Below are 14,615 nucleotides of genomic sequence, written 5' to 3' on the forward strand. Positions count from 1 at the left end.
AGGGGATGTTGAATATAAGAAATTAAAGACTTTCAAGCTGAAGTTGAACCAGTAAAGAAAATAATTTTAATATTTGTGAAACCACTTTTAACACAGTTATCTTTTCTTATCACAACATGAGTCCAGGTGGAGAGCATGATGACGTCTCAAAATGAAGACCTGTCCCAGTGTGTGGTATTTAAGAACAATCAGTAGCAATAAAACAGAAATGAGGCACTATACAGTGACTTTGGCAGTGCAATCTTCAGCATACCCTGGGGGGATCGCTGTGCTCTGATGGTCCACGATAACACTTTCTGAAGCAGATGATTGAAAACATTTAAGATAAAAACTGAACCTCCTGATCTGATGAAAGAAACTGGTACAGGTACAGCACGGCTACTTCACTACGGTGTGGAAACAGAATCATTTTATTCAACTAACAGCTACACACAGTTTGGAGGAAAACAAAACTAGTCTTGATGGTCCATGATTTCTCCTGCAGATGAGGAGCGGCAAAAAAAGAAGCAGGCGGAGGAGAGATAAGTGTTTAACGGCGTCTGTACGTCTGTATTGTGCTCCACTCATACGACTCTACACAAAGAGAAAACATTTTCATTTTAGCACATTTTATACCCCATCTACATATAGTCATTGTATCACTTCATTGGATAAATCAAGGACTTAAAGATACGTGAGCTGATCTTACCTGGCTCCTCTTGGCTCCTTTTCCCCATCAGGCCAACAAAAGAGTTGACTTTATGTCCTGAAAAGAAAGTAGGACTTATTTAGAAACTATCATTTTAATTCAGTTTATCTATTGATCAAACACTTATGACTGCAACCAGTTTTGAAAACTAAATCAATGCAAACCCCAAGTTTACTACAATGTCTCCTTATAATAAGAACAAAGAGCCTGTAGCAAATAGAAGGCATTCAACTCAGTTGTGACATCATTCACCGCACTGACTTCTGAAGTACATGACTGAGCAGAAGTTCCCAAATGATGACTCGGCAGTAGTGATTGCAAGATGAAGCTTCATGAAACACTGAAATTTTTTTGTCCAATAGGACTTTCAGATCGGCAGGGCTCTGTGCTGGTTCCGGTTCCTGAACCTAATTTTGAACCAGCCGGCACGTTCAAACCGGGAAAAAATTGGTTCTGAACCTTCAAATTCAGTTCTCAGCTGGAACCAAAAATAGTTGTTTCATTTTGGGAATCGCGACATCATCAGTGAGCATATCATATTACAGATTGTGAAGATGAGCAGAAAATGGAGAAAAAGTTGTCTGCTGGGGAGACAAAATGGTTGGTTGTGATCTCGGCATTGACAGAACTCCATGTGAAGCTGGAGAGTAGAACAAGGAAGAGCAAGAACTTGCAGAAGAGATAGGGAAGGTTGGGTTCTCCTTAACACTAGACTAAATAATCAATTAACTCAAGAAACTGAACAAGGAATACCGGGACAGCAGGCAAAAGTGGATCTGAATGTGGTTATACATGTCCATCATGTCCTCCCATTTTGGTTCCGCTTAAACTGGGGTGAACACGGGCTGGTTCGCCAGAAAGTACCAAGGGTCTGAGATTCCAGGATAGAACCAGAGCCAGACCCAGAACCATGTCTGTCTGAAAACACCTAAATTGGATCACTCATGGGCCACAGCTTCATGGCACTTAATTTTCTCTACTGTGCCATCAGGTGGACCATAAATGTAAAACAGGTAGAGCGATTATAGTGCCACCATGGCTTTGGTGTGTGAGGCTTTGAATTTAATAAATAAATGAATGAATGATGTTTGTGATGCCAATACATAAACTATGAACTTAGTAAAAAAAAAAAAAAAAAGAAAAGTTAATTTCGCTTCCCATTATATTTTGAATCGCCAAACCCACTAACCAGTTCCTGAATCAGTCACGTGGTACGAGCGTCTCACAAAGCTTTGTACACCTAACTTTTAACATTAACACAAGCCTTGATACGCGCTTCACAAAAATATCCCTAGATTACCCAGCGCACACTGCAAAGCCTCGACATGGAGGGACACATCTCTACTCGACATGACATTTCAGGATTTAATAGAAAATCTGCATGTATTATGATTTTTTCATGGCACCAATTTTGAACCAGTGCACCCAAAAAGTCATTTGAGAGGTATCCAGGACAATGGGAGCAATGGTGTGGAATACAAATCCAAACAGACAGACAGACGGACAGACATGCTGCCAATTATAATTGTAAGATGTGATAATCCTGGACTGGAACCACAAATATTTCCTCATTGATCGTTTCTGTGAAAATAATATGATTTGGCTCTAAATTCCAGGACTCGTGCAAGGACAATGGCTTCATCTGGCATGAACACAACTGGCTATTTTTGACTTTATAATCTAAAAAAAATTATTTTTGGTTCTAGTAAATTTCTGATGTTTTAGCTTGAAAGCGTCTATTCCCATAAATTTGCAACTTAATCTAAAAGAGTCTGGTATTGATCTCTTGTAAATGTAGGTCTTATCATTTTGAAAAACAACTTTTTTTCTCCTAAATTTATGCATCCTTTTATTTTATTGAAATAATATTTTATACTGACCAAAAACGCTGTTGTACTTTTTGACTTTATTCTCAAAATCTTCAAAGTCTTTATTCTCATACATTTTTTCCGATTTCTAACCCTTAAAAATTTAGATTTTGTTTCCTGTAAGTATTGTGAGTATTTTATCTTCCACCGTTTATAAAGTCAGTTATTTGGAGCCAAAAGGAAAAATATTTCAACGAGTTTTAGAATTGCATAACTCCTCCATTAGTAGAACTGAATTTGTGTTTAACAAAATTAGAAGTCTTTGGCCTCTCCAAATTCAGAAATTTATTTAGATTTCCCCAAAAAAATTTTACTCAAACACCTGCACATCATCTGAAAAATAAAAAATACATAGGCATTGTTTCAGCCCTAAGATGTTGCCAAGGAATTAGCCTCTCAGTTACAGCAGCTTCGGGTTAGACTGACACGAGTTGATTTTAAAATCTTGACTGGTTTAAAAACATGGAAGACCAGAGAAAAAACATCAATACAACAAAATGTTAAACTTTTATCTCTCTGAAAGTGATTCAGCAAGACCATGAGACCATACACCTTCTGTTTGTAGTCATGATTTCACAGTGGAGATTCCACAGACATGAGAGCTCACAGAAAATTGCCTGATCAAATGTGACTTCAAAAGAAATCTGGCAAATAGGGTCTGATATCAGGCCTAATAGTGCCTTCAAATGGGGTCATGATTATCATGTTTAAAAGGCCATAAACTCTTATGGTATTCATGACATTATCTCTACTTCAGTTTGTGTATCAAGTGTGTATCAGTGGTTGCCAACCTTTTCCAACAAAAGATCTTCTATGATGTCAACAGAGAAAGCTCGAGTTACCCACCCAAATTCTCTGAGAAAAAACAACCAAGAGTTACCTTTCAGCTGATACGATTTAATTTAACCAACATTTCACTTTGTTTTTGTATTCTTTGAAAGTGATAAACAGGAAAGAATGAGAGTGTCAGTCAATAAATGATGGAGCTATTTTCTTCATTTTATGTAAGACCCTGTGGGTAAATGGTTCAGTAGTTTACTGACATTCCTCCACATGCAACCGCAAAGAACTTAGAGATTTTATCATCTGCAGTCAATAATATCAAAAATTCAGAGAATCTGGAGAAATCTCTGCAGATAAGAGCAAGGCTGAAAACTAAAACTGAATGCACTTGACATTTGGCCCCTTAGGTGGCACTGCATTAAAATCCCTTATCATTCTGTGATGGACATACAGTATGCCTGGCTCCGGTGACCAGTCAAAACAATATCTACTTTGTTTGTATTCTACTGAAAATAAAGTTTGTTTTTTTTTTTTTTTTACATTTAATCTATAATATTTTATAGCCTAATGTAAGACGTGAACAGTTTTGGTTCCTAAGGTTTCATTTGGGTATAAAATTTAAGGGGCCTCTGAGGCTTAAGACTGCCACATAAAGACAAAGCCATATATCAACAACATCCAGAAGATGCGTGACTTTTCTGAGCCTGAGCTCATCTAAAATGGACTGACCTAAAGTGGAAAAGTCCACATTCCATTTTTGGAAATAACAGTCGTCAAGTCCTCTAGGCTAAAGAGGAAAAGAACCACCCAGATAGTTACCAAAGCAAAGTTTGAAAGCCAGCATCTGTGATGGTGTGGGGGTGTATTAGCACCCATGGCATGGGTCACTTGCACATCTATAAAAGCACCATTAATACTAAGAGGTGCAGGTTTTGAAGCAACTTATGCTTCCATCCAGACGACATCTTTTTCAGGGACATCCCTGCTTTTTTCAGAGAGACGATGCCAGGACACATTCTGAATGAGTTACAACAGCATGGCGTCACAATCAAAGAGGGTTGGGCCTTTCTTTGTCGAAAGAAAAGTAGTAAAGATGCTCTTGCCCTAACTTTTTTGGAACGTATTCAAGGTATCAAATTTATAATTTATGTTTAGTTCCAAAAACAACAAATTTAACCAGTTTAAACAATAAATGTCTTGTCTTTGTGCGGTTTTCTATTGAATGTAGGTTAAAAAGCATTTATAAATCATAGCGTTCTGTTTATAAGTGTAATTTCAAAAAGCATCCCAGCTTTTTTTGGAAGTAGGCTTTGCAGTATATAAAATATTCAGTTTTTTCAACCTTCATGCAGGTATTTGTTAGTTCCAGAGTGGCATGGGTCCTGTCATTGTGTTTACTTGACAAACAGCTGCTTCACTGACTAACGCGCCTTCTGTCAATCACAGTAATGGACTCTATGATTGGGGGGTGGGGGGTGGGGGGGTGGATTCAACAGAAGGGGGGAGTGTTGTAAAAGTTATTGAGCCCTTAGGGAATTTGAGACATTTACAACACCAATATTTGCATTCTACTGACGAGACTTTAGCATAACTGTGTACATTTGCTCTCCATTCATTGAGAATATTATTCTCTTTGTGTTGTTTTTGGTGCAAGGTAGTTGTGTGAGTAAAATCATTCTTCCGTCCATCCATCACAGGCATAAACAATCCAATTTAACTCTGTCATGTCCTTGGGGCATTGATCCCCCTCCCCCCTAATGATGACTGACTTATGGTGATGCCTTTATACGAGGAATAAATGAGATGTGTACTTGCTCATTCAGCGCTGTGTAGCATCACTGAGTGGGAGACTAATTTGAGCTAAAAAAATAAACCCTGATGAAGTGAGAGAAAAAGGAAAATCCCCTCCTCGTTGTTCCTTTTCTCTCCTCTGAGCTCTTTATCTCCTCTCTTTTGTCTCACAAAGACTTCTGCTTTGGACCTCCTTCACAAATTAAAGCATTCAAAAGAGAAGCAAAAACTGACGTACAAAATAATCTGCAGAGCTGTCAATTAATTAATTAAACCATGCCTTTCTCTGTTGACATAAATATACATTAGAGAGAGGATTTGCTCTTTCTGAACCCAAATGACTCATTAAGAGAGCGGGTGCGGGTACAGGTGCGGCGAAATGTTCTGAGATAAATAGACTAAATACCCCCTGAAGTACCTGTTGGCTCCTCGCTACCTTTGTTTCTCCAGCCTTTAATGCCAGAAAATGTTGCCAGACTCAAATTAAGTGGCGTACATCTGATGTAAACTAATACGGCTTGCATCATATGTTTGACCTTATAGTTTGGGTTTTATGATGAACAGCTAAGGTCATTGTCAGGATTAATCAGTCTTGTTATGAAGCCTTACAGGTAAAGTAGACCTTTTTAAACAAGGTTTATTTTAAGCAAAATTCACAGAAATAGGAGCAACCTGCAGCTATGAACTCTGACGTCAAATTGTTCACAACTTTTTGGATAATTTTATCTATCTCAAAAGCCTTAAAGGAACATATTACACTACTATAATAAATCTACATGCAAGAACCTTTAGGGACAGGTGGTAGGTCTGCTGAGCTGACACTGTTTTTGTGAACATGACAAAGATTTTGCAGAATCAAAACAAAAGAAATCCGGTCAAATTAAAGCTTTTACAATAGCAATGCTTCTAGGCAATAAATCTCCTGTTGTAAAGCCTGTTTATTTCCCTTTTACATGGTGCAAAATTTGCAAGGAACATGCCTTTGTGGGATGAGCAGCAGAGCTGAGTATGTGTGTTGCACCTATGAAAAGTTTGTTCAATCTTTTCTACCAGTGACAACTCATTCTGCTGTTGCTATTTACTCTTGTTGTGAGCTTCTGATACCTCCAGGTGCTGTCCATGAGCACCTGGGGGTAACTTGACTTGTCAGCACCTGTGAGCATGGGCCCTGCTACAGAGGTCAGTAGGTGTCTGCTCCAAGAATTAGGATGCCACGTTTGATTGATCTGAACAGTGTCTGTGTGATAGCGCAACTTCAAGCTGGTGTTCCATAAAACCGAGTTACAGCATTATTTGGAGTGAGCCCTAGTACTATCTCCAAACTGAAGGCCAAGTTCAAAATAGACAGGCCGCACAGTGGGTGTCCCAAGAAGACCATTTCCTCACTCTGTCAGCACTTAGGAACTTCAACAGATTTACAGTCAATGTTTGCAGGACAATATGGCTGATGGCTCTCTGTCCAGACAATCAAGAATAAACCACATGCAGCCAATGTCCGGTCCCATATTGCTGCCAGGACGTCTGCCATGACTGCCCTTCAATATAAGGCCCATTTGCGCTGGAGTCTGCAACACATGCACTGGAACCTGAACATGTGGAGGAACATAATGTTCAGTGATGAGTCCAGATTCTGCCTACAGCAGTTGGATCATAGGGTCAAAGTGTGGAGAAGATGCAGAAAATGCTATGCTGACTACTGTGCCGATCTTTTGGTGGAGGCAGTGTGATGGTGTGGGGCGGCATCTCCCTCACTGAAAAAACGAGGCCCGTCATCATTGGAGGCCACCTTAATATAGAGAGATATTGAGATATTGTCCTCTAAGATGACACTCGCCTCCACAGAGTGGGGTTTATCAGAGACAACCTCCAGAATTTGGGAGTGGAGAGGATGGAATGGCCTGCCAACAGTCCTGACCTTAACCTCACTGGACACTTGTGGGATCAGCTTGGGTTTGCTGTTTATGCCAGAGTGACCAACACATCAACATTGGCTGGCATGCAACAAATGCTCATTGAAGAATGGGATATCACAAAACCTCCTTCCTACAGCTCACAGAAATGCACAATTTGAAATATCAGAATATTGTGTAAAAGTCCAGTTATCAACTATTTTAGTTCTGAAAACAGCTCTAATCAGCTTATTAACTCCAAACACCTACAAAGGTTTCCTGAGCCTCTGTTCTCTTACTCTTGTTCAGTACACACAACCATAATCATAGGGAAGACTGTTGACTTGACACGTGTCCAGAAGACAATCCTCGACACCCTCAGTGAGGAGGGTAAGCCTCAGAAGGTCACTGGGTAAAGGGCGGGTAACTCTGAGAGGCTGTATCAAAGCATATTCATAGGAAGTTGACTGGAGGAGAAAAGTGTGGTGAGAAAAGGTGCACAAGCAACAATTTTGAGCTCTGCCTTCAGGGGCTTGTCAAACAAAGCAGATTCAAGAACTCAGGGGAGCTTCACGAGGTGTGGACTGAGGCTAGAGTCAGTGGATCAAGAGCCACCACACACAAACAGATCCAGGAAAGTCTCATTTTCTTAGTGTTGAGCCAATCCTAAACCACAGACAATGTCTTCAGTATCTCACTAAGGAGAAAAAGAACTGGAACATTGTGGTCTTAGTGGTCCAAAGTCCTCTTTTCAGATGATAGTCAATTTAGCATTTCTTATGGAAATCAAGGTCCCAGAGTCTGGAGGAAGATCAGAGAGGCACAGAATCCAAGAAGCTTGAATTCCAGTGTTTTCACTTTCCATAGTCAGTGACGGTTTGGGGTACCATGTCATCTGCTGCCATTGGTCCACTGTGCTTTATCAAGTACAGAGTCACCTCTGTCAGCCATCTACTAGGAGATTCTAGAGTTCTTCAAGCTTTATGGAGATACAGATTTCCTTTTCACCTGCCACAGGAAAGCTAAACTACCAGAAATTGGTTTGCTGATCATGGTTTTCTTCCAGAAGGTCCACATTTCTATTATATAAATCCTTTCTATGAGTAGTTTTTTTAATGGATTTTTTTTTATTTTCACGAGCGCTAAGCCATAACCATCAATATTTAAACCCAAAAAAAGTCTTGAGTTATTTCACATTGTGTATGATAATGTAGAATAGAATGTATGAAAGCTTTTTTTTTTTAGTTAAATAACAGGAAGCTTGAACTTTTATTTATGATTTTCTAATTTTCTGAGATGCACCTCAGAGAGTTCTGGTCTGGTGTCTCCAGTTACAAGTACCAGGAAGACCTCCAGGAAGGGAGCTGACCAGGAGGCATCCTGATGAGAAGCCCAAACCATCTCAGCTGGCTCCTTTCTATGTGAAGGAGCTGTGTGAGGCTCTACTACTACCTCTGGATAACTGAGCCCCTCACCCTATCTTTAGTGCTGAGGTTAGACACCCTAAGGGGAGGGAGTAGCTAATTTTGACCACGCATCCTTTTGGCCAGTACCAACGCTCACGACTATAGTTGAGAGTAGGAACGTACTATAGACTGGCAGCTTTGCCTTCAGGTTCAGCTCTCTCTTCACCACAACGCTGTGGATCTGTGGAAGCTGCACCATTAAGTCTACCTTGTGCTCCATTTTAATCTTAACCTGATACACCAGATAGACTGTTTCCTGCCTGCTGGAGGTCTCCGACTGAAGATGCCAACAGAACCACATCACTGCCAAAAAGCAGAGCTGAAATTCTCAGGTCCCCAAATTGGGGGATTCCATCCATCCATCAGTTCACGCATCTGAATTTTTATTAAGGTAGCTTTCTGATCTGGGATTTCTTACTTTCTCACTTTTAATGAAAACAAAGAGTTACTAATATGACAGGATACTCACTCTTGTGGGTGATCTGTGTGTTTCCAGCTGGAGGAAAGAGAAACAAACATTAAAAATCAGGCACAAAGATGAAAAAAAAAAAAAAAAAAAAAAAAGCAAACTTTTCTTTACAAAATGTGTGACTTCCCACCCATGGAGCGTTTCCCCATCAGACCGATGAACTGATGCGGTCGCGGCTTTCTCGTCATCCTCTGGAGGATTTCTCTGAATTGGTTGTTGGGAAACCAGTCGTCCTGATGGGGAAATAATCTCAATTAACATTCAGATAGGAGAAAGTGATAAAGAAGTGTTGATATACCATCCATGTATTTAATCTAAAGTCACGTACCACCAGGACATTAAAATATTGTAATGAAAGGTAAAATTTTTAACACCAAAATGAAGCCAAAGCTGCAAAGTTCAATGAAAATATTAACACAAGTAAAAAAACAGAGGGAATATTTTTTGTTGACAATTTATTCATGGAAATGTGGCTGATGCAGCAACACAAGGCAAGAATAAGATGAAAATAACATACAAGCAACAGGTTTACATGTTAAAGTATCATAAAGTAAATCTAAAGTGACAAGTTATAGATAAATATGTGATAAAACAGGGCGTTCCATTTTGAAATTCTAAAAACTCTGAAAAATTCAATCAATTCTTTGGAATTTATTTCCATTATTTAAGACCTTGAGATGAAGATTTCTCATCTTTTTGACAATTACTCTTGAAGTTATGTTTTTTATATATGTTTATATCTTTTAAAATCAACATTTTAAGGACAAAATAAAGCAATAAATAATAGATGAAAGTTATTTTTATCCTCTTGATTTAAAAAAATCAATCTGCTCATCATAATCATCCTCATCAGCTATATAAATGCATAATAATCCCACTCCTGGTTGTTATTTTAACCCTTATCTTCCGAACCCCTTGCTGCTCATGTGCACAGTAATAATCTAAATAAAGCTCCAGTCCTGAACTTTCATTAAGGTGTTTCTATTTCCAGTTCCTCAGCGTGCATTATCCTGACAGAGATGTGTTCCTGGGGGCGCTTAACATCTCCACACCTCACTCAGATGATTTATGGTTCATCTGCAGAGTGGCTCTCCGCCTCCATTCTGCAGTTTTAGGCTGATGGCTCGTTTCCAGATCACAATGTCAAACTCAGGACGTGAGCGCCATGTTGATGAAGATTGTTTGGGCTTCTACCGTGACTTCACCGAGCACTTAGAGGCTTATTTAATTTCCTATTGGCTCTGAGCGCTGTGGCCATCTTCATCTTCATGATTTCAGATGTTTTACCTTGGAGTAGGATGGGATTCATTCAGTTGTTTGTGGTGCAATCAGATGTTTCTAGAAGCAACTTCTACCTTTTTTATGACTGCAGTGTGAATGTATTTTGCTCTCGTTTAAATGGGTTTTTATTTTGTAAATTGTATGTTTTTATCTCTTTGATCATGTTGCTGGGCTGTTTGCCACTTACCAAATTTTGTTGCACTGCTAACAATGACAATTAATATCTTATTTTGTCTTATTTTATGATTTTCAGGAGGATAACAATGTCAAGAAGTCTACAGTTTGGGGGGGGAATTAGGGACTGGGAGTGTTATGCCGTGTTCTATCGCCATCCCATGGTGCTGAAACATGCTGTGAATTGACAGGCATTGAAAGAAGGTGTTCCCGACCTGTGGACAGTCACTAACTGCTGGGAATTCTTGAGTTTGTGGCCAGGCTGGAAATTTAAGTTTTCATGCAGTGGGACACAAAATATCCTGCTGCCATGGTGCCAGTATGAATGTCTCAAGATGTAAAGATGGCATGCTCACAGTCAGGTACTCCATGACACCAAGTGTAAATCTGAGTATTTAATAGTTCTTGTAAAGTTCTTAAAATCCTTTTTAAGTGTGTTTTATTGTAATTGCTGGTTCCCCTCCACCTCTTTATCGCTGATTTGTCCATTGATGTCACCTTTATTTGTTATGTTGTTTGGTTTCTATTTTGTGTTAAGCTGTTTTGGTCAAGACTCAATTGCTTAAGAATGTTTTGCTCCTCAATGGGATGAATAAAATCAAATAAAGGTTAAACAAGCATTATTCTCAACACCAGTGAGCTCTCCACCCAACAGATTTTCTGCAAATTTTCAATTTGTGCATTGAAAAAAAAATCCTTAGACATGCCCCATGTACGCAGGCAGCCCAAGTTCAAGTCCAGCTTGTGACTCCTTTCCTGCACGTTATTCATTTAATCTCTCATCCCTGTTTCCAACTCTATCCACTGTCCTCCATAAATAAAGGCATTGATAGCCCAAATGCTGCTCAGCCTGTTGACTAGTTCTTCTCGCATAACAGCAGTGGATGGAAGCATGCATATATTCGCATTTTTAAGCCATTTTACTATAATGTGTTCAAATGTTATACTACATTTGGATAGAAACATTACTATTGTGAGTTTGTCTCAATTTTCTAAGACTCTCCTCTGAAAGATTTTATTGTCAAAGCATCAGCTTTATAGAGCACAGAAAGCATTGCATCTTGGTCACGCCCGATGTAAGGGGGTGGCCAGATTTAAATCTGTTCTGAAGCTTCTTTTCTACTTGTCATTTCCCACTTTCATCCCTGTTTCTGATTCCATCTGCTGCCATTCTCTCGTCATTCCTGCTATGCTAAAAGATGAAAATAAACCAATAAAATCCTGCATGGATTGTGCTAATACTTTTCTTCAACTGCACAGAGATGAGTTTGAGTTGTTTCCTGTTTTTGGAGGATGAAGAAAGGGATGTATGCAGGGTGGTGAACTTTGCATGTGCACAGGTGCTTGGTCAAGTAGGTTTTTTCTTTGTTTCTCTGTCACGCACATGAAATGCCAAATAAGACAAAAAGGTTAAAAATGTATTTTTAGTACAAAATTGTATGTCTCTGGCCATGGCAAAATATTCAACCTCTTCTCACATTTGATTCAACCACATTTATCTGAAAAAAACTCTGTATCTGTGGTCAAGTGTTTTTTTAATCCAGCCATATGAATGAATCACTGAAAAGGTGCATTTCTTGAGTTATCTTTCAAGTCAGAGCCAAGTTTATGCAAGTGACAGCTTCATCTTGCTTTTCGAAGAGAGCAAGGAAAGTGGCAAATATGAGAGAAAGAAGTCGGAATTTCATCCAAGGATAAAATCAACTATCCAGTAACTTATTTTGTGAAATCTGATAATTATACTTTAACCTACGTAAATGTACAAGAGTTTATAGGTACATTTCAACAGAAAATATCCCCCTGTACCATTTTGTGTTGGGTTTAATTGACGTTTTGTGAAACCTAGCAAAAATTAGACTACTAGACCCACTCGTGTGCATTTTAACATTTGGGATAAATCAGTCTTAAAGCAGATACATGCGCAATTTTTAGCAACTTTCAACCACAATGACAGACGTTCATTTCTGCCCTAAAAAGGAAGAATACGCTGAGAATGTAAAGAAACATCTCTAAAGGCTACCTGGATGTGATTACTGCTCGTCCAGTAGTCAGCCTCCTCTTTTGGCTCCTCGCAGAAAACTTGAACGACGGCGACAAAAGCCATTAAAACCGAAAAAAGAAGCAACTTCATGGTGCCAAAATCTGCTTCGCGACTCAGTTAACGTCTCTTACTTTTAATGAAACAAAAAGAAAACGCGTAAAGATGTAGTATATGACTCGCAGCTTGATTTTACGCACGGTGTCCTTCCTCGGAGCTCAGCAGTAGTCCATGGTCCGTGCGTCGGAGGCGTGCGTAAAAAGCCAAGTGTGTCCAAAATGCCGAGTCTCCGCTGAAGTCTTCTCTGCTTTCCTCCTTTATATGAGCGCTGCTCAGTCACGTCATTGGAGTAGTGTGATTACTCTCAGTGAAGTTACAGTGTTCGGACACGTATCACGAACTGTAAAAGATGTGCGTCACTGGATTTTTCCTTCATCCACAAACAGGGCTGAATGTGAGGTGAATATATAAGAAAGGCTCTCTAATACGTCCTGTTGCTGGAAAAAGCCTGCCATTAAATGTTCACGGTGATAAAATTGTCAGTTTAAAATGGTAAAGCAATTTATCACATTATAGAAGCAGCTTCAGAAAGCGCGCCTTTGAGTAATGATTCTTTTTACTCTGCAGATTTAATTCACAAGCCTGGGAAATGGAGAGGAAGGGGCTTAGTGCTGCTTTTTCACACCTTGATCAGTACTTATGGCATAATGGCAAAGAAAATATGGGTTTTGATGCAAAAAGTCGACTTATTAAATATATTTTGCCTTAAAAAATCAAAGATTAAACAAGTTATTGAGATGCTTTAAAAGTTACATTTGATTTTCTAGATTTTAGGAGTACAATTCTCCTGTGAGCACGTATCTACGATGACTTTACGTCACAGTCACGTAAATCAATGATGACGCTCTTGGTTTTACATTAAGTACATTCATGCGGAAAAATGTCCATTTTTAGGTACTTTAAATGAAATAATTGCGTTAACATGATGTTTGTTTTCCACCTTTTCAAGAGTATACACTTCTGTGAAAAAATATTCCCCCTCTTCCTGCTTTCTTTTTCTTTTTACTTTTTTGGTAGATTTGTCACACTTAAATGTTTCAAAACATCAAACAAATTTAATATTAGACAAAGATAACCAGAGGAAATTCAAAATGCAGTTTTTAAATGCTTCCAACCTTACCTTGAATTATGTGAAAAAGTAATTTCCCCCTTAAGCTAGAAACTGGTTGTGACACCCTTGGTGGCAACAAGTGCAAGCAAGCGTTTTTTGATTACTGGCAACAAGTCTTTCACATTGCTTTGGAAAATTTTTGGCCCATTCTTCTTTGCAGAATGTATTCAATTCAGTCACACCAGGGGGTTTTCGTATCAACTGGATTAAAATCCAGACCTTGACTTGGCCGCTCCAAAACCTTCACTTTGTTTTCATTTAGAGGTGGACTTGCTGGTGTGTTTTGGATAATTGTCCTGCTGCAAAACCCAAGTGTGCTTGAGCTTGAACTGATGGCCGGACATTCTCCTTCAGGATTTTCTGGTAGACATCAAAATTCATGGTTACATCAGTTATGACAAGTCATTCACATCCTGAAGCAGCAAAGCAGCCCCAGACCATCACACTGGCACCATGTTTGACTGTTGGCATGATGTTCTTTAACGAAATAGCAGATGTAATGGGACACACATCTTCCAGAGTTTAACTTTTTATCATGTCAGTCCAAAATCAAATCAAATCAAAATCAAACTTTATTCATACAGCAAATTTCATACACAGGGCAACACAATGTGCTTCACAGTCAAATCAAATGATCACATCAATCATTGTGTTGCAAACTGAGAACACAATATACAACTTTTGAGCAGAAGTAATAACACGTACACCAAAATTATCCACACAGATTAGATCACACAACATGCATACAAACACACACACTGAAAGCAGGCAATGAAACCTAATCATAAACTGATGCAAAAAGTAAAGTTTTCAACCTGCTTTAAAGGTATTTATTGTTGGCGCCCTTCTCAGGTCTGCAGGCAGGGCATTCCATTTACTTGGGGCATAAAAAACTTAAAGAAGCCTCCCCTGCTTTGGAACTTATATGATCAAGAGGCAGCTACCTGTAGACCTGAGAGTTCTATCTGGTGTATAACTTATCAGCATGTCTCTAATG

At 39.0% G+C, this 14,615-nt stretch overlaps 1 protein-coding gene across 1 annotated transcript; it reads right to left on the reverse strand.

The window, feature by feature from the left end:
* Nucleotides 1-62: 62 nt before the first annotated feature.
* tac1 (tachykinin precursor 1) lies at nt 63-12,721 on the reverse strand. The gene is made up of 5 exons (XM_041809723.1): nt 12,430-12,721; nt 9,085-9,187; nt 8,955-8,981; nt 689-745; nt 63-573 (listed from the first exon to the last, which is right to left on the reverse strand). Exons 1-5 carry the CDS (start codon nt 12,538-12,540, stop codon nt 530-532), a joined length of 342 nt encoding a protein of 113 aa, XP_041665657.1. The 5' UTR covers nt 12,541-12,721; the 3' UTR covers nt 63-529.
* Nucleotides 12,722-14,615: the final 1,894 nt, after the last annotated feature.

Source organism: Cheilinus undulatus, linkage group 16 (genome assembly GCF_018320785.1).
Source record: "Cheilinus undulatus linkage group 16, ASM1832078v1, whole genome shotgun sequence".
Taxonomy (NCBI): domain Eukaryota; kingdom Metazoa; phylum Chordata; class Actinopteri; order Labriformes; family Labridae; genus Cheilinus; species Cheilinus undulatus.